Consider the following 25496-nt stretch of genomic DNA (forward strand, 5'->3'; position numbering starts at 1 on the left):
CTAACATCTTTAACTTTTGAAGGTATAAGGCATTTCACACCCATTCTCTTTTGTATGGATGCAAAATGGCTGAAATAATGCTGATGCAATGTTAAATTTTAATTTCTCTCTTGTATGATATATCTAAAATAATAGGCAAACTACTTGCCTACACTTGCTAATAATACAAGCTCTGTTCCTCCCCATGATTGGACTGGTGTGGTATAAGATTTTTTGTTTGTTGTTTCACACTGCACTCATCAATATTCCAGCTATATGACGGCAGTTTGTAAATGAATGAGTCTGGACCAAACAATCCAGTGATTGATATCATGAGCATCGATCTACGCAATTTGGATAGAGCAAGAATAGTCCCACCACTAGAGAATAGTGGTATCAGGATTGGCATTGTGGTGGTGGTACAATAGACTCACCCACTAGAGCGGCATCAGGATTAGGCTGGTGGTGGTACAATAGACTCACCCACTAGAGCAGCATCAGGATTAGCCTGGTGGTGGTACAATAGACTCACCCACTAGAGTGGCATCAGGATTGGGATTGTGGTGGTACAATAGACTCACCCACTAGAGTAGCATCAGGATTGGGACGGTGGTGGTACAATAGACTCACCCACTAGAGCAGCATCAGGATTGGGCTGGTGGTGGTACAATAGACTCACCCACTAGAGTAGCATCAGGATTGGGCTGGTGGTGGTACAATAGACTCACCCACTAGAGAAGCATCAGGATTGGGACGGTGGTGGTACAATAGACTCACCCACTAGAGCAGCATCAGGATTGGGCTGGTGGTGGTACAATAGACTCACCCACTAGAGTAGCATCAGGATTGGGCTGGTGGTGGTACAATAGACTCACCCACTAGAGTGGCATCATGATTGGGACGGTGGTGGTACAATAGACTCACCCACTAGAGCAGCATCAGGATTGGGCTGGTGGTGGCACAATAGACTCACCCACTAGAGTGGCATCAGGATTAGGCTGGGGGTGGTACAATAGACTCACCCACTAGAGCGGCATCAGGATTGGGATTGTGGTGGTACAATAGACTCACCCACTAGAGTGGCATCAGGATTGGGACGGTGGTGGTACAATAGACTCACCCACTAGAGTGGCATCAGGATTGGGCTGGTGGTGGTACAATAGACTCACCCACTACAGCGGCATCAGGATTAGGCTGGTGGTGGTACAATAGACTCACCCACTAGAGTGGCATCAGGATTGGGATTGTGGTGGTACAATAGACTCACCCACTAGAGTGGCATCAGGATTGGGCTGGTGGTGGTACAATAGACTCACCCACTAGAGTGGCATCAGGATTGGGATTGTGGTGGTACAATAGACTCACCCACTAGAGTGGCATCAGGATTGGGCTGGTGGTGGTACAATAGACTCACCCACTAGAGTGGCATCAGGATTAGGCTGGGGGTGGTACAATAGACTCACCCACTAGAGCGGCATCAGGATTGGGATTGTGGTGGTACAATAGACTCACCCACTAGAGTGGCATCAGGATTGGGACGGTGGTGGTACAATAGACTCACCCACTAGAGTGGCATCAGGATTGGGCTGGTGGTGGTACAATAGACTCACCCACTACAGCGGCATCAGGATTAGGCTGGTGGTGGTACAATAGACTCACCCACTAGAGTGGCATCAGGATTGGGATTGTGGTGGTACAATAGACTCACCCACTAGAGTGGCATCAGGATTGGGCTGGTGGTGGTACAATAGACTCACCCACTAGAGCGGCATCAGGATTGGGATTGTGGTGGTACAATAGACTCACCCACTAGAGCGGCATCAGGATTGCGATTGTGGTGGTACAATAGACTCACCCACTAGAGTGGCATCAAGATTGGGCTGGAAGTGGTACAATAGACTCAGCCACTAGAGTGGCATCAGGATTGGGCTGGTGGTGGTACAATAGACTCAGCCACTAGAGTGGCATCAGGATTGGGCTGGTGGTGGTACAATAGACTCACCCACTAGAGTGGCATCAGGATTGCGCTGGTGGTGGTGGTACAATAGACTCACCCACTAGAGTGGCATCAGGATTGGGATTGTGGTGGTACTCCTCGGTGCCCTCCAGTTCTTCCTGTTCCTCCCTGGCAAGTTCCTGCAGATCCTGATACAGGTACCCAATATCTGCAACCATCACAAACACTTCTTGGGTCAGGAGAAAAAACAAAATTTCAGATTTCAGTACTGAAAACCTGGAAATGTATCAAATATTCAATAGCACCACGAAATTGAAAAACAAAATTGCATTATATCTGCAACCATCACAAACACCATGAGCAAAGCGGCACCCAACCCAATGACCAGAGAACATGCACTTACTGAGTTCTTCATTATTCTTCTTGTACACGACGTGGAACTCGTCCCCATGTTGTAGCTGCCGACACTGCAAACACATTTCCAGTCCTGACTACATGTTGTCACCGTCAACATGCTCGCTGCAGCACTATGGGCAGTGAGTAGGGCTGGGATGAGTCCAAATTTACTACCCAGGCCCTATTACCCGACCCTACCCGGGTACCCATCCCCCTATTACCCGACCCTACCCGGTTACCCATCCCCCTATTACACGACCCTACCCGGGTACCCTCCCCCTATTACCCGACCCTACCTGGTTACCCATCCCCATATTACACGACCCTACCCAGGTACCCATCCCCCTATTACACGACCCTACCCGGGTACCCATCCCCCTATTACACGACCCTAACCAGGTACCCATCCCCCTATTACTCGACACTACCCGGGTACCCATCCCCCTATTACACGACCCTGCCTGGTTACCCATCCCCCTATTACACGACCCTACCCGGGTACCCATCCCCCCATTACCCGACCCTACCCGGGTACCTATCCCCCTATTAGACGACCCTACCCAGGTACCCATCCCCCTATTACCCGACACTACCCGGGTACCTATCCCCCTATTACACGACCCTGCCTGGTTACCCATCCCCCTATTACACGACCCTATCCGGGTACCCATCCCCCTATTACACGACCCTACCCGGGTACCCATCCCCCTATTACACAACCCTACCCAGGTACCCATCCCCCTATTACCCGACACTACCCGGGTACCCATCCCCCTATTACACGGCCCTACCTGGGTACCCATCCCCCTATTACACGACCCTACCCGGGTACCTATCCCCCTATTACACGACCCTACCCGGGTACCCATCCCCCTGTTACCCGACCCTGCCTGGTTACCCATCCCCCTATTACCCGACCCTACCCGGGTACCCATCCCCTATTACACGACCCTACCCGGGTACCTATCCCCCTATTACACGACCCTACCCGGGTACCCATCCCCCTATTACACGACCCTACCCGGGTACCTATCCCCCTATTACACGACCCTACCCGGGTACCACCCCCCTATTACACGACCCTACCCGGGTACCCATCCCCCTATTACACGACCCTACCCGGGTACCCATCCCCCTATTACCCGACCCTACCTGGGTACCCATCCCCCTATTACCCGACCCTGCCTGGGTACCCATCCCCCTATTACCTGACCCTACCCGGGTACCCATCCCCCTATTACACGACCCTACCTGGGTACCCATCCCCCTATTACCCGACCCTACCTGGTTACCAAGCCCCCTATTACCTGACCCTACCTGGTTACCAAGCCCCCTATTATCTGACCCTCCCGGGGTTCCCACTGTAGGTCTCAAGTAATACAAAATGTTCAATTGGGAATTTTTTACCACAGCACTTGCAAAACGTATTTAGATACATGTTTTAAGCGATCTGGACATGCACTGAATTGACTTAAGTTATATCTTTATTCAACCATATGAAAAGGAATGGGTGCTTAGTCAGAAAGAAATGCGACCATTGGTGACTTGTAGTGTAACTATAGAGTTCCATTTGTTTTTGTCATTAAAAAATATATCACATGACTAACCACGGGTCTGGTTATTCCTTTGGGAACTCGCGTCCAACTCAGTACCCACCTGACCCGGGTACCTGAGTTACCCGTCCCAGGCCTAGCAGCGAGTAACTGATTCCCCCGCCAGGCAGGCCAGTGGTTGATAGCACAAGCAACTGTCAATGCTACCATGATATTAAAACCCTATTTTATACAGGTCACATATTTTAGATTGTGTTTTTGCTGCAATACAACAATCAAATAAACATAGTATTACAATCCAAAAACTATGCAAATGAGGCCACCTACCAAGGACTACTTTTAGTAAGCTCTATGCATCGTTGTGACATTAAATAACGTTACAAGCACATAATGTGAGACAAAGACACGGGATTCCCTATGTGTGTGTGCTGGAAGTGTAGTATTGGTAACCATGACAACACCAGAATAATTTCTTAGTTCTTATTTTTATTTTAATTGGTCACTTGGTTGGTTTGTTGTTTAACACCACACAGCAATATTTCAGCTATATGACGGCGGCCTTAAATAATCGAGTCTGGACCAGACAATCCAGTGATTAATATCATGAGCATCGATCCATGCATCAAGCAAGTCAGTGAGCCTGACCACCTGATCACCTCTTACGACAAGCATAGTCGCCTTCTTCGGCAAGCATGGGTTGCTGAAGAGCTATTCTACCCTGGATCTTCACTGGACAACACTAATTTTTCAAAATCATAGGATCTGAAAAAAATGCAATTACAAATGCATATTTGATAAATCTCTAAATATGTGCTTGGTAGGGGAAATGAAGAAAGTAAAAACAACATGCTGTTTTATTCTTTGAAGGGCAAAGAGTTAATTTATATCAAGCTTGATGTTACAATGATATTAAAATCCAATCTTATACTCACATACATCTGTGTGGGAAGATCTGACAAACCTTCAATAGAAGGTTGCATAAGGTGAATCCTAAATGAACTTCGATTGCCCAATCCAAATGAAGGATGAGTGGGTTCTTGAGTCAAATATCCTTTATTATTGACATTCAGAACTGGTAGCTTACATAGAAGTAAAATATGATTGATCTTAATGCTTCAGTCATTTTATTCAAGAACGTGAATACTCGACACTGACTGGCTGATAAGATAGCTCATTTGATGCAAACTCCTGTGGAGGAGATTTCCGATCTTCCCGCAGAGAGGCATCGTATCATAGAACAAGATATTACTGAGATAATTCTATGTCGGAAAAAGTGACAACTTACCTCCCCTTTGGTCAGCTTGTGGGTCATGTTCAGCAGGGTCCCATTGGTGCTGCATGTGGAGAATAATCAACTATTATCGATGACACACACACCAATTAATGAGGGTACGGGTGGCCCAGTGGGCTAAGGTGCCACAATTCATTGTGCACAAAACCCTTGAAGATCCAGGGTAGAACAGGTCTTCAGCAACCCATGTTTGCATAAAAGTCGTAGGAGGCAACTAACGGGATCGGGTGGTCAGGCTCGCTGACTTGGTTGATGCATGTCACCTATCCCAATTGAGTGGATCGATGCTCATGATATCAATCACTGGATTGCCTGGTCCATACTCGATTATTTACAGACTGCCGTCATATAGCTGGAATATTGCTGAGTGTGGCGTTAAACCAACCAACCAACCCACATAGTGCACACCTAAAACCTATGATCATTTGTTCAAATCCTGCTTCGCCCTGACTATGTTTCTAGGTTTGTCAGCACCAAACCCTTGCTTCAGGGTTTCACCAAACTTGTAAACGTCTAGGACCTGCATCATTTCGGGCTTTCTACCCACATCGAGCTAGAATTGGAATACTGTTAAAAGCAACGTTAAACCTAACTCACTCACTTTCCAACGAACAAGGGGGCACGGGTGGACCCAGTCGTCTAAGGCGCTGGGATTCGCTGTGCAGAGTTGCGTCCCTTAGGCTTGCCAGAAACCTATGATTGTGGGTTCGAATCTCGGTTCGCCCCGATTATCTTTCTAGGTTTGTCAGCACCATACCCGTGCTCATGGTTTTCACCGAAGTGGTAAATGTCTGAGACCTGCATCACTTGGGGCTTTCCTCCCACATTAAGCTGACACGCCGTGATATGACTGGAATAATGTTAAAAGCAGCGTTAAACCAACCTCACTCACTCCAATGAACAAAGTCTGTCTCACACAATACACACTTCACCAAACTCAAACCCACGATCAGCTGAAAGTGAACTACAACATTTCTTAGTCACAAGGTTATGATGGAAATAACATTTCATGAGTGAGTTTGATAAATGCCAGTTTGACCAGTATATCAGTGATATCATGGTGTGTCAGCTTGATGTGTGTGATAAGTAATAGTAGACCTTTACCACTTCAGTGAAACTGCAAACAAATCAAGGATCATAATCAGAGTGAATCTGGGATGTGAACCTATGATTATTGGATCCTTGCACAGGTAAGGGAGGTAAATCTACATAGCTACACCTTACACAACTGGGCTACCCATTCTGTTGTCCTCCTGGGAAATAAGAACTGGGGTTAGCATAATTCTTTTGATCACCAGTATCTGTTATCACCAGTACAATGTAGTATCATGCATATGTTTTCCCAGAAAAAACGTATCCGTTCCTGTCATATGATGGTTGCTCTAATTATTTGCAGGAAGGTAAAACCTATGAGTGTCTACCACAAGAAACGAACTAAACTACAGAAATCAAAACATGGAAATATCTTAAATTTAACATTAAATTGTCTATCTATATACTTATCCTATCTTACATTTTGCATTTCTTCCTTCTTCTTTCGATCCTGGGGGCACGGGTGGCCCAGTCGTCTAAAGCAATGTGATTTGTTGTGAAGAGTGACGTCCCTTGGGCATGCCAGAAACCTATGATTGTGGGTTCAAATCCCAGTTCACCCCAATTATGTTTCTAGGTTTGTCAGCACCATACCTGTGCTTGTGTGTTTCACCGAAGTGGTAAACATCTGAGACTTGCATCACTTGGGGCTTTCCTCCCACATTAAACTGACATGGGCTGATATAACCGGAATACTGTTAAAAGACGCGTTAAACCCAACTCACTCACTCTTTTGATCCTATGTGGAAATGCGCTTGAACAAAGTTTCCAGCTTCTAATAACAAATCACCGGATCACATACAGCATCACCATGGTCAATTGGGTCATGCACTGTAATCCTGTGCATAGCATTCCCCATGACCTGATCATGTGATCACCCCTGTGCCACCATTCTCTTTCCCAGGGCTAACAGGCTGGAAGAGCTGTGATGAGGGATGGTCGGGAGGGCTTTTTAAGATGTGAGATGGGGAAGTATAAAATATATAAAAACGTAAACTGTCTCACACTATGCATTTATCCCACGGTTGGATGGTGGGGCACAGATACCAATTCCTGTAGCAGATTACAACTGCAGGAGGAAACACAGCATCACAGGCGATGTGATCCCTATACACCAGTATGACGTAGCAGCATGGAAGTGGGTATAACATGCGTGACATGTTTTCATGTATGACATCATTCCATGAACAAACGCATAGCTGTGAACATCTACACAGCAGACCACTTATAATCGATTTGGAAGGGGTATCCAGCCAATCAATTCTACAAGACAGACCACACCACTATCTCCCATGGACAGTAGGGTGAGCCAGCTTTTAACGCTTCGTCAATGCTTTCAATCACGCCCATGGGATTGAAGCATGCTGAGACAAGAAGAGGAACAATTGACAACAGAATCATGAAACCAATACCGAGGCATCACGTGTCTAAAGCAGAGATGAGCAGGTAAGGGTTTGGGACACCCCCAAAATGGCCGTGCCTTGGGACGATTTCAATGATGAGTCTCTACAGATGAGGTAGCTCACGCTCCACTGGGTACTGAGTCTGGGAACCAGGATAATGACAATAAACAAAGGAAGGATGTTCCAATGATTAATCTGCATGTACAGGACATAGAGTCCTGGGCTGCAAAAGAGGGTACACAGTAACGCCTATCTGCCCTTGTGTGCACCCTTGTGTTGCGCCAGGACCAAGTGACCGAAAGGATGGAGGAACTGAACATAAGTGACTGAGATGTCACGTAGATAGTGGGAAGTGAAGACAGTATCTGACTTTCAAAAACATCCCTCCATAATGGCGGACAGAGTACAATTGCTGTGCAGGGCCATGGTAGAGGTGAGGGCTCTCATCTCATGTGGATTGGATGTCACAGGAGGAGGCAATCCAGGTAAAGCATAGGCCCAAAGGAGAGTCAGTAAGAGCCAAAAGGAGACTTCTGTGGTTGCCGTTGTGGAAAGTGGGATGACAGTGAGACTCGACATAGATGCAGGAGAGCTCTGCCTGGGCATAAGTAGATGTCTTCATGGCAATCTGGGTTCAGGCGACATTGTGGAGGCGACATTGTGGATCCTGGGAATGTGCCTTGCTCAGACTTCGGATCATGGTCTGGTGCACAAAGGATCTCATCGTAGACGAACAAGTGCCATGCCCTCAGCAGATCATAGAAGTAAGCTACCCAGCCTACGGTTGAGGCGTCGATGAAGAAGTGTTCATTAAGAATTGAATACTGTATCCTTTCCTAGACTCGTATCCTCTCCTTCTAGCGGCTGCACAATTGCGAAGGCAGGTTATAAATCCTTCTCGGAAAATTAGCGACATTGCTGACATCACATGTAGATAGAACATGTGCTCCGATGAGGAGGGGGTTGTCAATGTCACCCATGTCGACCCATAAGTGGAGGGTATTGATGTCGATCCCGACGGTGATCCATAGGCTAAGAGCATCGACGTCGATCTTTAGGGGAGGGGTATCCATCCATAGGGGAGGGTAACCCATTCCAGTCGTGATGTCGATTCCTAGTAACGTTATGACCATGTCGATGACAAGATGAATGTCGATAGACATGTCAGTGTGGGTCTGGGTAGGAACATCGAGATCGGTCATCAGAGCAGAGATGGTGATCAGAGCTACCTGTAGAGGTAGATTGATCCTGTCCTTAAATGTAAGATCAATCAGATGAACGATGAAGAATCAGTGCGACAGTCTCCAACAGTACGATGCCGACCTTGATGTATGGCATTCTGCCTCTTATCAGACTTCTGAGATCGATGTAGACTGTTGACCCCTCTAATATGATTATATCAACCTTTCAAACGTCAAACCTTTAAACGTTGAAGTCGATCTTGGTCAGGGAGGTGTGGCTCATCCTTTCTGTAGGTGAAGGGGAAGGCGAAGATGAGGCCGCCGACTTTGTAAGATGTTCGGGCAGAGTAAGGCCCGTGTTCTGCATCCTTAGATTAAGACTGCAGATCAATATTACGCTTATGGCATGGGTATAGGTAATTACAAAAGGCTTCCTCCAAGATGTCAGAATACTGGGAACAGTCCCATGAGGTGAGGTGAAATGGGGTTCAACTTCGCGTCCAGGATTATTGCACTTACATAGCGACGTGCATGTACGTGTGTGTTTGTGTGGCTGCTTTTACTCGGACTGATGCCGATTTATAGTGCTAGCTCACTGAGATACCATTCCGCAGTTAAACATGAATACTCCACTCAGACACAGTATACTGACTTCGAGCCGACCAGTCCTTGTTTTTGTCCCTTAATGCTGAGCGTCAGACAGGGTAACAACAAGTACCATCTTTTAAAGTCTCTTGGTATGACATGGCCAGGGATTGAACCCCGAGCGGACGCTCTACCACGAGACCACGGAAGCGGTCAACAGTCCTATGAACAAAGGCCGTGACAATCACAGCAATTGTTATGAGGATCTGCCAAGGATAAAGTACCAAGTTGGTACTTCGTCTGTTCTGGTCACCTTCGTGAGTATTGTAGGTGTTCTTACCAAGGAGGAGGCAGCCTTCTACAAAAATAAAAAAAATAACAATGTATTCACTAATTAAGATTCCCAAAACATTTGATGAGAAAGAAGGTATGGCACGGCTAAACAAGTGATGATGGTGACCTGGCCGTGTAGGTCGCTACACAGTCGTCGTGCACAGGACTATAGAGCGTGACCCATTTGTTACGGTAGTGATCATGGTGATGCTTGGATGTATTTGGGGATTTGTTTGTAGAAGCTGGAACCTTTGTTCATGTTTGTTTCCACATAGGATCGAAAGAAGAAGAAAGGAATGCATAGTGTGAGATAGCATAAGTTTAAAACTTTGGATAATAACAACAACAGACAAACAATTAGCAAGGTCACAGAGTTGACCTCAGGGAGTTATCTAGTATTTTAAAGCATGTGTCCTTCGCAGGCAAATTGGGGAATTTTTTGGTATCTTTCTAAAGTTCTTATTTTTTAAAAATTCTCATCAACATCAATAAGAATTGGGAAATTTTTAATTACAATTTGGAAATTATTAATGACATTTGCGGGGTATCTACTGTAACCTTGGTCCCCACAGAGACCCAGGGTATCTACTGTAACCTTGGTCCCCACACGGACCTGGGGTATCTACTGTAACCTTGGTCCCTACAGGGACCCGGGGTATCTACTGTAACCTTGATCCCCACAGAGACCCGGGGTATCTACTGTAACCTTGATCCCCACAGGGACCTGGGGTATCTACTGTAACCTTGGTCCCTACAGGGACCCGGGGTATCTACTGTAACCTTGATCCCCACAGAGACCCGGGGTATCTACTGTAACCTTGATCCCCACAGAGACCCGGGGTATCTACTGTAACCTTAGTCCCCACAGAGACCCAGGGTATCTACTGTAACCTTGGTCCCCACACGGACCCGGGGTATCTACTGTAACCTTGGTACCCACAGGGACCCGGAGTATCTACTGTAACCTTGGTACCCACAGGGACCCGGGGTATCTACTGTAACCTTAGTCCCCACAGAGACCCAGGGTATCTACTGTAACCTTGATCCCCACACGGACCCGGAGTATCTACTGTAACCTTGGTACCCACAGGGACCCGGGGTATCTACTGTAACCTTGATCCCCACAGAGACCCGGGGTATCTACTGTAACCTTGATCCCCACAGGGACCTGGGGTATCTACTGTAACCTTGGTCCCTACAGGGACCCGGGGTATCTACTGTAACCTTGATCCCCACAGAGACCCGGGGTATCTACTGTAACCTTGATCCCCACAGAGACCCGGGGTATCTACTGTAACCTTAGTCCCCACAGAGACCCAGGGTATCTACTGTAACCTTGGTCCCCACACGGACCCGGAGTATCTACTGTAACCTTGGTACCCACAGGGACCCGGAGTATCTACTGTAACCTTGGTACCCACAGGGACCCGGGGTATCTACTGTAACCTTAGTCCCCACAGAGACCCAGGGTATCTACTGTAACCTTGATCCCCACACGGACCCGGAGTATCTACTGTAACCTTGGTACCCACAGGGACCCGGGGTATCTACTGTAACCTTGGTCCCCACACGGACACGGGGTATCTACTGTAACCTTGGTCCCCACAGAGACCCGGGGTATCTACTGTAACCTTGGTCCCCACAGAGACCCGGGGTATCTACTGTAACCTTGGTCCCCACAGAGACCCAGGGTATTTACTGTAACCTTGGTCCCCACACGGACCCGGAGTATCTACTGTAACCTTGGTACCCACAGGGACCCGGGGTATAGACTGTAACCTTGGTCCCCGCAGGGGCTGGTGAGGGGGTAGTGTACCTGCTGTCATACAGCCAGACTTTTCCTGATGCATCCCTCTCAATATAGCAGTGGACTCCAGACACAAGCTTGTTGCCGGCCAGGAATATGTCGTTACCTGGGAATTAAATGCATAACCAAAGATAAATTAAATTTTGGACAAATTCAACAATATGTTATTTTCATTTTAACAAAGTATTACACCTAAATGTGTACGGTGACCACAATTGTGAATTTGCAATACTTGAAAGTATGTGCTAAAAAAATAAAACTAGGGCAATCTGTCTTCAACTATGTCAACCCACATTTAGCAAAGTTTATAAAAATATGATCGTTTTGTTGAGTATTAATTCTCAAAAGATATGATAATGAGAATACTTTATTTCAACATTTTTCACAACAGACAATTTCTCGTCCTCCTTTTATATTGGTCATGAGTAGTAGGAAGTAATTGCAGGCCTGTAAGTTTGTGCTATAAGGTGGATAGGTGTGAGTGAGTGTTTGTTGTTTAACGCTGCACTCAGCAATATTCCAGCTATATGACGGCAGTTTGTAAACAATCAAGTCTGGACCAGACAATCCAGTGATAGACATCATGAGCATCAATCCACCCATTGCGATGACATGCATCAACCAAGTCAGCGAGTCTGACAACCCGATCCCGTTAGATGTCTCTCATGACAAGCATGGGTATATTTCAGGTATATCACAGCATGCCAGGTTATTGAGGGAAGAAAACCCTAAGTGATGTATGCCAGCGACATGTTATATTAATTAGACCTGCAGGCTTGATGCAGACTGTAGTCAAAACGTCCTCAAAACTCAAAACGGCCACAAAAAGACAAAATGGCCACAACAAAAAAGGCATAAAGGCCACACCGAAAATAAATAATTAAAAAAATGAATATTCAAGTGAGCAGGATGTGTACACAGTTTACCCTTTATCTTACAGATGTGTACACAGTGATAAGGATGTGTGAAGTGTGATCTGTAGCGCTGAGGTAGTGCTGAATTAAGATCTGTGTGCATGTGGTGTTATGAGTGTGAGTGAGTGAGTTGGGTTTAACGCCGCTTTTAACAGTATTCCAGTTATATCACGGCGTGTCAGCTTAATGTGGGAGGAAAGCCCGAAGTGATGCAGGTCTCAGATGTTTACCACTTCGGTGAAACCCACGAGCACGGGTATGGTGCTGACAAACCTAGAAACATAATCGGGGCGAACCGGGATTCGAACCCACAATCATAGGTTTCTGGCGTGCCCAAGGGACGCAACTCTGCACAGCGAATCGCGGCACCTTAGACCACTGGGCCACCCGTGCCCCTGTGGTGTTATGAACTGTCATACAATGTATATAATACAATTAATGTGACACAATACTTGAGTTTGTCTTCTTTATTTTCTGTTATGACTTTTTTGTTGTGACCGTTATGGCATTTTTTGAGCTGGAATATTGCTGAGCGCAGCGGTAAATATAAACAACAAACAAACAAAACTTTGTCCCGAGACACAGATGTCAAAAAATGTATTTTGATTTAGTCCGACGTATAATGCACTGAACCCATAGCTAAATGTTATATTTTATCACATTTTTCTAATATGATTTACTGTTAGGACTGAGGACAATATCATGTGTTTACGTCGAGAAGTTTATTGTGATCGAGAACCTATGTCCTTTCTTCAACAAAATCAATTTCAGGCAATAATGGTCTTTCTCCTTGGGAAAGTGCACGTCACTTTGAATCACATCTATCAACATGACAGACAGTCACAAGCATAGTTTTTCATGTTAATAACCTAAATATCAGTCAAATTTTCCAAGATAAAAATCGCCACCTCCTGCTCGTCCAATGGTGAACTTGTCCTTGTTGAGTTCAGTGGGCGGTGTCTCCGTGTCAGTCGTACATACAAGCTGAGCCCAGGCCTCCATGGCGGTGGAAGTACTTCTGACTAGGGCGACTGGTGCTACAACGTGCTGCAACACCGATATTTAGTTATGAGGCAATCGCCGATTTACATCTCCCTCGCCTGCTTGTCGCAACAAGTCACGCACTTCCGGGTGTGGTTATCTCCCTTTAATCTATCTTCGTGAATGTGTGTACTTGCAGTTAAATGAGATTATAATTCTTGTTTTGCGGATTACTTAAATTGTGATGGCGTTCCAAGAAGTGAATATGTATAGTCATTTTTAGACTATTAATTTGACCACACGCCTGATGCTGATATATTCTACGAGTCGTCACTTTACAATTTATTCTATATTTTAAGACATCTAAAAATAATAATTATTCATATAGAGATTTATATATAGATAGAAATTGGATTTTTGATATCAATAATTCATTCCCTCCACTCAAAAACGTATTTACGTCTTTGCTCCACTGTACAAATTAGCAGAATGTTGTCCTTAGATTATTAAATGGAATGAAATAGTTACTCAATCATGATCGGGACACTCCCGCATTCTCTGGCAATCAAATTCGTTCATTGAGTGTCAAACTTCGAATTGGCATCCACACCGATCATTTCAAGCTACGCGAATAAAAAAAAGGTGTTTTAACTCTCTGGCTTCCACATAAAAATAGCCTGTGCACTATCGCTGTTCCGAGTTTATTTGCGAGTGACATTGTAAAAACTTCAAAACTTCAAAAACGAAGTAACGTAACAACGGTAAAACCCACAATTTTCAAATTTCACACTATAAAAGTTCAACCATTTCCCTAACTGGCTATGTAAATATTGTAAAGTATTAACGTGAATATCAGTTGTTTATAGCTAGGCAAACGTATTGAATATGCGTTTTGTGTAGGGACATATATGTCCAAATATCATCCAGGGGGTTAACGGAGTTGTCCTTATGTTGAGTGTATATACCAGTTTCTGAGATGATTGTGTCATTATTCAACAACGCTGAACCTGACTGACCGAAAATAAGTATTGTTTGTTTGTTGTGTAACGCCACACTAAGCAATATTCCGGCAATATCACGAAGGTGAACACCAGAAATGGGCTTCACACATTGTGCCCATGTCGGGAATCGAGCCCGGGTCTTCGGCGTGACGAGCGAACGCTTCAAGTACTAGGCTAACCGACCGCCCCTCAATCTATATGACGTGGCCCAAATGATCGATATTATGAGCTCTCTTTTGTGTGTGTGTGTGTGTGTGTGTGTGTGTGTGTGTGTGTGAATTTCTTTCATGTACTCGGTACCGTTTAGAAATTAAACATTTACTGTTTAATACACATATAAAGCAAATATTAAAAGGAAGTCTTAAAGAACTTATTTCAAATTAACAAAATATTAATAATAGAGGAAATACTATGGATATAGTTGTCGGAAATATAACCTCTTCACTGAACTCGTTACGATTTTACTCTTTCTTCCTTTCGACGCGTCCTATTACCCTTGACGGATACGCCATCTTACACCACAGTGAGGATCTTCCAGGTGATTTTTTCTATTTTCTATTTTGGCAGTTAAAAACATATATTTGGTCAACATCTAAGGCAATACATTGAATCAGTACGATGTAGGGATATGTAGAATGAAGATTTACATAATTTTTTTTGTAAATACAATGCATTTGACGTTGATTAAGAAAGCAGCGGTGTTGCTACTTGTGGAATTTATTCTTCTCTTGTGGGGTGCATGGTCTTGTAGGTCTATCACAGAAAAAACTTGTTTTTGATGTCCTAATTGTTATGTTATGGAAAGAATGGATAATTTTACTTGTTCAATGTGTTTCTACGCCACAAGTAATCCTTTGAACTATGAACAACACCTTGTCCGATATCACAACATGACCGAAATTTTGTTGTGACATGCACTGCAGCATCTTGCTCGTATTCTACAAAAAGTTTGTTGGCTTTCAAAAAACATATGAATAAAAAACATGCAAAATCCCAAATTGATAATCAGGAAGGCGAGGAAACAATAGATGATGAAAACGGTTTGAACAAAACAGATCTTTTTGTGCATGAAAATGAGCAAGATGTACAATACGCCTTTTCTTTGAGAGAGTTCACTGAGATAAATTATGTTCTCGCACTGCAAACGAAACACAAGCTTTCAGAAAACGCTGTGAACTGTGTTATGGCTGAAACACAGCATTTACTTTCCCCAAATTTACAAAATGCTCAAACGACAACTGATACAATGTTCTTTGACAATCTCACCACACAGCATTCACGGGAAAAGCAATACAAAAACATAGGTATGTGTGTGGGACCACAAAAGGTATATCTTGGTCATAAAACGGAATATGTCGGTACATCATCAAAGAGAAGGCCCCGATATGGAATGTATATTGCATTTGAGCAACAACTCGAGTCATTGCTCTCAATGCCCGAAATTTGGAACTGGGTTAATAATGCTCACTCTTCATCTTCTGGAATAAAGAGAGATATCTGTGATGGCGCTTACGCCAAATCTCATCCAATTATATCCGTTCACAAAAACGCCCTACAAGTCATACTTCATACGGACGATATAGAAATAATGAATCCTCTGGGGACACATGTGAAGAAACACAAGCTCTGCATGTTATATTTTACTCTGGCAAACAACAATGCCCACCCTGACCACTTCACTCAATTCAATGCTGATATATTTATGTACCATAAGCTCAGGAACCTAAACATACATCTATTATTTCATATATTGCAGATTTTCATGGAGATCAAATTAATGAAAGGTGGGGAAATTTGGAGGTCAGTGGAAAAATCAACAAATGATTTATTGAACGCCGTGAAGGAAGTCATGCCCCCCCCCCCCCCCCCCCCCCACACACACACACACACACACTGACGAAGCTGATGTAAGACTAAAACACATTATTTTAGATTAGCAAAATAACTAAAACTTTATATAGGAAATGATCACTATTCATTTTAATTATTGAACTGGCGTATTAAAGTCCATTTAGAAAATAATTTCATCCTTTGACTTTTGCTGGAACTAATTGAAGATATTGAGGCGTTTCGCTATATGGAGAGGGAAATAGGATATGACAGGGGCCGAGGCGCGAACAGCACCTCAATATTGGAAATATCAAAGGTGTCTTTTACTCTTTCACCGTCTTTTGTCTATTCTATTCCATTTTACAAAGATTAGACATTTTCGGCATGTAATGAGTTATTTGTAAGACGTGATTAAAGGTAACTGCTGGGGGCGGTAGTAACTTTTTTTTAGATCAATGCGTGTATTGATTAAGGTTATTCTTTTCTTTATTATACTGATTTATAAATGTCATGACAAAAATAATAGAAATAATAAGTATGATATTATTATTATTATTATTATTATATTTTATCACGCATGTATGTTGGTTGCAGGCGTTGTCTCATAAACAAATTGACGAGGAAGCCGAGAAAACAAAGTTGCCAGTAGGGACAATGCTTCAGATCTTTGTAAAGGACAACCGGATAACTGAGGAAATCATACACGCCAACGGGGAAAACCTTCCTGTCATAAGGAACTTCAGGAAGGCAGTGGTCCAGCTGCTGGCCATATACTATGTAGCTTGGCTGGATTACCCGAGGCAGTATGCACAGATGTTAGGCGTTATGCAAGAACTCTTTTTCAAGGAAACCTGTGGTTTAAAACCCCCAAAACGTGTTCACTTCTAGAAGAAAGTTGAAGCATGTATGATTGACTAGACTAGATTGACACGTTTCCTAATGGCAAAATAAAATGTTTAATTCTACTTTTCTTTTGTTAAAAATGTGTATATCCCAGTTATGTACTTTTTACAGATATGAAGACATCATATGATATTGATTCTAGCTTAATTCAGTTAAAAAGGCGACGTTTAGGCACTAAACGGGCCTAAACGCTAAACGCGTTATAAAAGTGGAGACATTTCAGCGTTTAGTTTTCTAAACGCATGGTGTTTAATACAAGGTGTTTAGTATTTATTTGCATATTTAGAAAACTAAACGTTGGTGTTTAGAAACTAACAAGTGGTGTTCAGAAACAAAACGCTAAACGCGTTTTAAAATTTGAGACATTTTGCCGTTTAGTTTACCGTTTAATCGCTAAACGATCGTTTTTTCTGTGTACTCACTCACTTAGCCACCATCAAACATGAGTGTATACTTTCTTTTGCCCGGCAGTATATTATGTGTTCTATTACTGAATACGAATATTTTACATATTTTATATCTATCATATCTTGAACAAGATTTGAAGGATTTGAACTTTTAATAAAAACAGTGTCGCTTGATATAATTTTTCTGTGAGTGGCCGCAATATTCTCGAAACATTGTTGAATGCATTCAGTCTAGTTAAATCGTTGTAAAGGCATTTGTCAGATTTGGGAGTTAAATATCTTGCTTTCATTTTTTTCATAAATAGTTGAACCTTTGATGATAGAGATAAAGATCAAAAGCATTTCTAACATAATCATCACCAAATCTAGAACAATATGTACAAAATCAACATCCTTGACAAACACAAGCTCCACGTCATAAGTATTTCAAATAGTTTTATGGAATCAATCAGTCTGTGCTACCAACTATAATATTATGTAGTAAATTTCACTAAATACACGCAATTTTCTCACAACAAAAAGAGTATTTTTCTCAATCTGTCAATACATTTCGGCAATGGATTATATTTCTAACATAATGTTCCTCTTTTCTTGTTGTCTTACGGAAATAAGGTCAGGGTATTTATCACTGCCTTCTGTCTCTTCATTGTTTTTTTCCTGGACGTTGATATTTGCGAATGTCAAGGGGCCTGACATGACACGTGTTAGTAACTGTTAAAGCACTTCCAGCACTGTTGAAGTTACTAAAATACAAATGAAAACGAAATGTGCATTCTTAAAAGTGACTATAGGGAGAACATGTTTTCACCATAATACTAAAGTGTCTACATACTCACAATGCTAGCATGTGTTTAAAGATAACCCACTAAAGAGAAAAGGAGAATTCAGTCGAGTTTATAAAATGCTACAGAGGAGTACAAGGCTCCAGATAAATCCTTGAACCATTGATTTACTCACATGGTCTCATTCAAATATGGTATTTGATAGTTTTCTTTGGGTATTCAATAAATGTCTACTCTCTTGGGTATTTTTAAACCATTGAGTAAATATATATTTCTGCTTATAATGGTGTTTCAGATGACGCCTATTTTGTTTCTGCCCATGTTCAGTCGCAAGTGTTATTACATGTCGCAGAAACTCCCATCAGCGACATACATGTATATCTAAGTTACACATTATTCACTTCATTAGAGTGCTAAATTAAATGCTATGTTCGATCCGTGAATAATAATCTGTATAAAAGACATGCAGGTACGAGGGCTGGTCAAAAGGTTCTGAGCCTTTATTTCAAATATGGTCCATAATAAAGTGAACTAGTCACTGCAAGTGTATTTGGTCTGTTGAGGTCGTGTGAAAATTGGTGACAGCCAGTTGAACATGATAGGGGTCCAAATGGACACAGACATGGAAAAGAACGGGTACCGAGCAGCCATCAAGTTTTTTACTTTAGAGAAGAGTACTCCAAAAGAAATTCATGACCACGTGTCACAAGTGTATGGGATAAGTGAAGATTCAATCAAGGAGATAGGAAAACTTATACTGTCAGATAGACGTATTACATTTCTTAACTTGAGGAAGACACAGGTCTAGGCAATGGATCCATTTAAACTATTATTCATGAACATTTACAAATGAATACGATAATATCTGCGCGTTGGGTGCCAAAGTTTCTAAATTCTGATCTTAAGGAAAATGGCATTGCCAGAGAAGATTTAGAGCTATTTGAGGAGGATTTCGTCAAATTTAAAAATAGATTAGTAACGGGTGATAAAACATGGGTCTACCACTATGATCCTGTGTCAAAACCTCAATCCATGTAATGGCACCATTCCACTTCTCCGGCACCAAAGAAATACCAGTCTTCAAGATCAGTGAAGAAGTTACGGCTTATGTATTCTGGCTTGCAAAGGTTGTGATCCTTGTTGATTACTTAGAAAGTCGATAAACGGTGATTAGAAGGCGATTGCCGGTGCCTCTTATGCTGATTTGAAACGCGGCGAGGAATGCTGACTGATGGAGTTCTACGACTTCATGACAATGCTTCTTCTCACACCTATCGACTTGCAAAGGCTGTTGTGCGACAATGTAGGTTCGAGGAGCTTCCTCACCCTCCATACTTGCCAGGCCTGGCACCAAGTGATTTCCACCTGTTTCCTAAACTGAAAGAACACCTTCGTGGGAAGCGCTATGATGACAACGATGACCTCAAAGCTGTCGTGAATGTGGTTTAAACGGTGACTTCAGAAAACTTCTTCCTGATTGGAATTGAAAAGCTTCACCGTCGATATGAGAGGGGTATTGAAAAGCAGGGACAGTATGTTGGAAAATCAAATCAAAAACACTTTCACAATTGTTGGTTTGTTTGTTAGGCTTAGAATGTTTTGACCAGCCCTCATACGCATCACAAAGGTCATTACGCACAGTGTCCTCATACTAATGTTTAAGTTTATTTTAAAATTAATGGGTATTTTTACGCAAGCAATTGAAAATTAATCTGGTAACGATGTATCAATGTACGTATTTTACGCAAATACGCAGCTTATCTGGAGCTCTGGGAGTAGCCAGGGGCGGTATTCATAAACATTCTTAGAGTGCTAAAGAGGTCTTTAGTATGAGAAAATTCTAAGAAATACCAAAAGTTACTCTTAAATCTACGAATTTTCTTAGCGAGTTGAGAGTTATCTGGAATTCTAAGAATGTTTATGAATACCACCCAGATCACGTTTTCGCTTGTTTCAACAAGGCCCCACTTCAACTGTTAAAGTGAGTTCTTGGCTGATTGCCCGTCAAGGAACACCAATGGCGTGGTACAATAGTATTAACAATGGCATCAATCACTGGATTGTCTGATACATAATCGATTGTTTACAGGCGATCATATACCTTTAATATTGTTGGGTGCGGCGTTGAACCAGGAACCAACGGCATGATCCTAAATAGATAACAGCATATTACATCAAGCAAATTTCGTCACTAGAGGTGAGGTGAAATTGGGTTTAACGCCGCGTCCAAGATTATTGCACTTATATAGCGACGTGCATGTATGTGTATGTGTTTGTGTGGCTGCTTGTACTAGTCCGAACTGATGCCGATTTATAGTTTTAGCACACAGAGATACCATGACACAGTTTAACATGAATACCCCACTCAGACACAGTATACTGACTCCGAGCCGACCAGTCCTTGTTTTAGCCCCTTATTGCCGAGCGCCAGACAGGGTAAAAAGAAGACTTAGTACCATATTTTAACGTCTTTTGGTATGACGCGGCCGGGGATCGAACCCCGGACCTTCCACTCTCGTCACAAGAGAGTGAAGCAGGTCAACAACACTAAAACGTCGTTAAATATCAAAATATGTTAATTTTGCAGCAGCAACAGGATCAAGGACGAAGTCCGCTTCTTGGCCAGTTGCTTAGCTGTTCTGAGATACAATTTGATGAGTGATGTTGCATTGATTGTATTCTTTTGTTTGTTTATTAACTAACCCCGTACTCATCCATATCCTAGCTGACCCGTGAAGATTCAGCAGCCCATTGGCCTACATTTATCGAAATAAAATATATATTCTAACCCCGTTTGTTTTCGTGTACCTCTCCTTCAAGAGTCCTCAACGGACTAAGCTATATATACCTGCTGGGGAACTGCCTGCACCATAAGCCCCTGGCCCCATTGATGGCCAGGCGGTGTAAACGTGCTACAGCACTAAGGCACAATCCACAAATGACACGTCCCATATAACTTATTCTGTGCCATGTCACATGTGGTGCAATATGTATTTGAACCCGGGCTATTTGATGTTTGTAATGCTGCCAGGTGAATGTGTTTATGCATACAACTTGTAACAATTTGTTATTTCCTCTCTTTCTTTGATGTGTTTTCGAATCCGAGATCCGCCCTCTTTGTTTGACAGCTCAATTTCGGTGACTGAGAAAATAGAATGTTTCAGAAATCTTATCAGACTTAAATCTATGCAGCAAGAGCCCCTGCTAATATTATTCGCCGATGGTCTGGATGTTTTACCACATAATGTGGTAGTAAAATAATAAACCTTTTGAACCAGTATAATTGTACTCACTTACTGGAAATCAGATGGGGCGTTAAACGCTGTGTTGGGTATATTAAAACGTTTTATTTCACGGTCGATGGCACAGGTAATTGGCACCCTTCGCTTTGGAATGATACGGGAAAATGTAAATGTAAATAATGTACATACTTACAGAAAATATAAGTGTACACCTTCTATTGATTTCTATATTAAAAAATATTTTGTATAGACACTACCGCCGTATTTTAGCCAAGTTTAGATGTGGAAGTTTACCTTTGTTTGTTGAGACAGGTAGATATTCCAGGCCTCCTATACCACTATCGGAGAGGTGATGTAAATATTGCGATTGTGATTTGGTGATGAATGTAACTTTTGACTACAAAGCAGTTTTTATGAAGATTTAGGGTATGATTTATATTGTGCAGCTGAAGAAAACAACAGTAATGGTAATGTGATATGCGAAGGAGAGAAATTATTTAGTAAATGAATTCAAACGTTTTACAAAAGTTGCTAGCAGCAACGCTTTTCTAAAATGTTTAAGGGACGACAGTTGCCTCCCTGGTTATTGAATTACTCCTATTTCTAGCTATCTTTTCTTTTTCTAACGTCGTTGAGTTGAGGGGTTTGTTATTGTTTCCTGTGAGTCTTCTGATTTCGTAGCTAAATTTTCCACTTCTCACATTATATGTATGTACATGTTTCGTTTATATTGTAGATAGTGTCTCATAAGCCAATGTCTGGCTGGAAGCACTCCAGACACCTTTTGTCTCATGTGCATCAATTTTATATTGTGCATGTTGTGCGTGTGACACTTTAATATTCATTTTACTACTACTTCTACCACTACCACTACTACTACTACTACTACTACTACTACTACTACTACTACTACTACTACTACTACTCTATGATCGTGTTTTCGAATCCCAGATTCGCTCTGATTCTCCTTCTTTGTCAGCACCATACCTGTGCTCGTGGGTTTCACCAAATTGGTATACGTTTAAATGAGTGAATGTGATTGTACGCCGCTTTTAGTAAAATTCCTGCTATATAACGGTTTGGGACACCAGAAACCCATTATAAACTTTGGGCGCTCCTCCCACACGAAGCTGAAATACTTTTGAAAGCGGTTTTAAACCAAATTCGCTCACTCTTCCTCTTCTTTTTCTTGTATATTAACTCCCCGCAATATATTGCCCTGTAGCAGACGATGTGCACCGTCAGTCACCAGGAAGTACGTCAAACCGTTCCACCCGATGCTCATCACGGGCCGGTGTATGCAGCCCTCTCGTTGTTTCAGCGAACAGACGCGAGATCGCGGAACAGATTGCTGGCTTGTATCCTTGATCGGTTGTCCTTGTCCTATACCTTAGAGGGAAACTGTCTTGTGACTAATCGAATATTATCTCATTTTATAAAATATGCCAGAAAATAGATACCATCTTAAATCAAAATCGAAAAACAAACGCTGCGAACTTTCTCTTGCATAGAAGGAAATCAGCGGAGCCTGCTGCCTTTAAATTGGCATACATTCAATACGTTTCATCAAGCAGAAACAATCCTACACCCAAAGGATGTTCGCTCAGCCCTGTATTCACTGCGGGTATTTTATGCATGTCATCGTATCCATATTGCATGGATCGATGCTCATGATGTCAATCGCTAGATTGTCTGGCCCTGACTCGATCATGTTCAGGCCGAGGCGCTACAGCTGGAATATTGCTGGGTGCGGCTCACTCACTCTTCGGGTAGCTTATTTGTTTATTTGTTGTTTGACGCCGCACTCAGCAACATTCCAGCTATATGACGACGGTCTGCATCGACCCACACAATTTAGATACGATGTCTTGCATCAACCAAGTCAGCGAGCACATGCTTACGATATAGTTGGAATCGTACAATGGACTTTTGACAGATTTTATATGATTATGGAAATGTTTGTGTCGCTTGTTTTATTACTAGATTATTTACAGGCCGCCGTGAAATAGCTGGAATATTACTGAATGCAACATAATCATTCATTGAATTTATAAGTATTTAGAGGAAATGAAGTCACAATGGCCACCTTCAACTTAATTCGCATAAACAATTTGTAATGACATGGTCTCGCACGGGGTATTCTCAGGACGACGACCCCTCGAATTTTAGCATTGAGAGTAAATAAGTTTCTTAATGTTTCTTATGGCAATATATATTATTATTACAATCCAATTATGATAATAATATATATCTACAATATTCTTTCTGTAATTACAGGTTGATGATGTATGGCTCCAGACAATTGCTGACATACCGAACGACCAACGCTGTGTCCAGCTCGGCGACTACGTCACCACAACCTGGGTTGAGACAGAGAAGGAGCCTTGGAACCATTTCAACAACGACGGCCATCGCATCAATAACCACCTGGAGGGATGGCATCGACGCTTAAAGAAAGTCATCGGCAAAGCCCATCCCAACATCTTTGAGCTAATAAGATTTCTAGGAGCTGAACAGCAGAAGACAGAGTGTAATCTGCTACAGTACCTGGCCGGCCAGCGTCTCCCACCAAAAAAGAAGAAGTTCTGTGATATACAACGCAGAATCGATCAACTGAAGACCAGACTGATCCAGAATGAAGCCAGCGTAATTTTCTTTGCTGACTTAGTGTCTCATCTTCTCAAACTGTCTTAATTGCCCATGACTTTTACGTCATCTTGTACATATACATTCTAATTATTTGTAAATATATCAATATTCCACCCTTATTGTCTTTCTTTCGTTCGTTTCAAATCCATTTCCACTTTTTTACTTGCTCCCAGTTGTTAAAATAACACTCGATACCCATTGTTTAACTAGATTGGCGGAATAAAATATTCGCAGGACGACGACCTCACTTTTTGCTAGTTTGTTTTCATACGACACAGGGGGCCGTCGTCCTGAGAATGAACCGTCTCACACCACGACACTGTCACGCATGACGAAACATGACGTCAAGGTTCGGGCAAGGGCACTCCACGTGCACAACATTTCCTCTAAATTTACACCCGTCTCAACTGATAAAACACTGGACGCTGATTGGTTAACTCCCGAGCGTGTCAGGTTTTGATTGGTCCGCATTTGGTTGTCATAACTATATACAGTTTTTGAAACGCTTGATTAAGACCAAAGTTCAATCATAAAGTTGGCTGGTTGTTTGTCAGAAAAGTTGAAGTCCATCGTCACGTCAGATTAACTGCACCACAGCTATTAAGGTAAGCGTTATAACCTGTGTTAATCTCAACAGGGATTGCCTGAAAGTCCTGGTGGGCAGGGTTGGGCTACCGGGTTGAAGAATAATAAACGAAATGCGTGTATCTAACAATTTAATAAAGTGATAACTATTGACACAAACCGAGATTTAACGAGCGCTTTTGGATACCTAGAAACATATTTAATTTGCCAAAACTTTCCACGAAGGGGCTGAAGGGTGAATAAGAGAAGTAAAGAAATTTGACAAGAGTAATGTGGATGTTTTCCAATGGGAATTGATGTGACGGCCATTGGGAAGTCTGTAGACGTTGTGTTTTAGGGTTCAGGGAGTGGGATTCCAAAGCCTATTGACCACTAGAGTATTTTAGGGAACCATCCGTGTAGGTTGGGTGCCATAAGCGCCTCCCCCCATGTTTGGTTTATGTATTTAGAGGTGGAAGCCCATCTTTGCTGGTGTTGTAGTTTACCTTTGTATTTATGATTGGAAATGGTAGTTGAGGTATAAAGAGCTGTGAGTGGGGATTACCACTTTGATGTGTCTAAGCCTCAGTTTTTCTTGTAGTGTAGCTAATACTTGGTTTATGGCATTTGCGTACTTGGATGTCTA

General features: G+C 42.6%; 1 protein-coding gene and 2 pseudogenes across 1 annotated transcript in view; 2 read left to right on the forward strand and 1 right to left on the reverse strand.

Annotated features, from left to right (window-relative positions):
* LOC139455730 (E3 ubiquitin-protein ligase CHFR-like) overlaps nt 1-13591 on the reverse strand; it is a 39183-nt gene extending 25592 nt beyond the window's left edge. The window contains exons 1-5 of the mRNA XM_071237280.1: nt 13400-13591; nt 11587-11683; nt 5171-5219; nt 2340-2403; nt 2034-2144 (exon numbers count right to left, since the gene is read on the reverse strand). Of these exons, the coding sequence (XP_071093381.1) occupies nt 2034-2144; nt 2340-2403; nt 5171-5219; nt 11587-11683; nt 13400-13493 (415 nt within the window). The 5' untranslated portion in view covers nt 13494-13591. The remainder of the gene's footprint in view (nt 1-2033; nt 2145-2339; nt 2404-5170; nt 5220-11586; nt 11684-13399) is intronic.
* Nucleotides 13592-14951: 1360 nt separating this feature from the next.
* LOC139455054 (uncharacterized) lies at nt 14952-17191 on the forward strand (annotated as a pseudogene).
* A 2425-nt stretch (nt 17192-19616) lies between these two features.
* On the forward strand, nt 19617-24383 carry LOC139455055 (uncharacterized; annotated as a pseudogene).
* The last annotated feature ends 1113 nt before the right edge of the window (nt 24384-25496 follow it).

Source organism: Haliotis cracherodii, unplaced genomic scaffold, assembly GCF_022045235.1.
Source record: "Haliotis cracherodii isolate W230 unplaced genomic scaffold, xgHalCrac1.p SCAF_11, whole genome shotgun sequence".
Classification (NCBI taxonomy): domain Eukaryota; kingdom Metazoa; phylum Mollusca; class Gastropoda; order Lepetellida; family Haliotidae; genus Haliotis; species Haliotis cracherodii.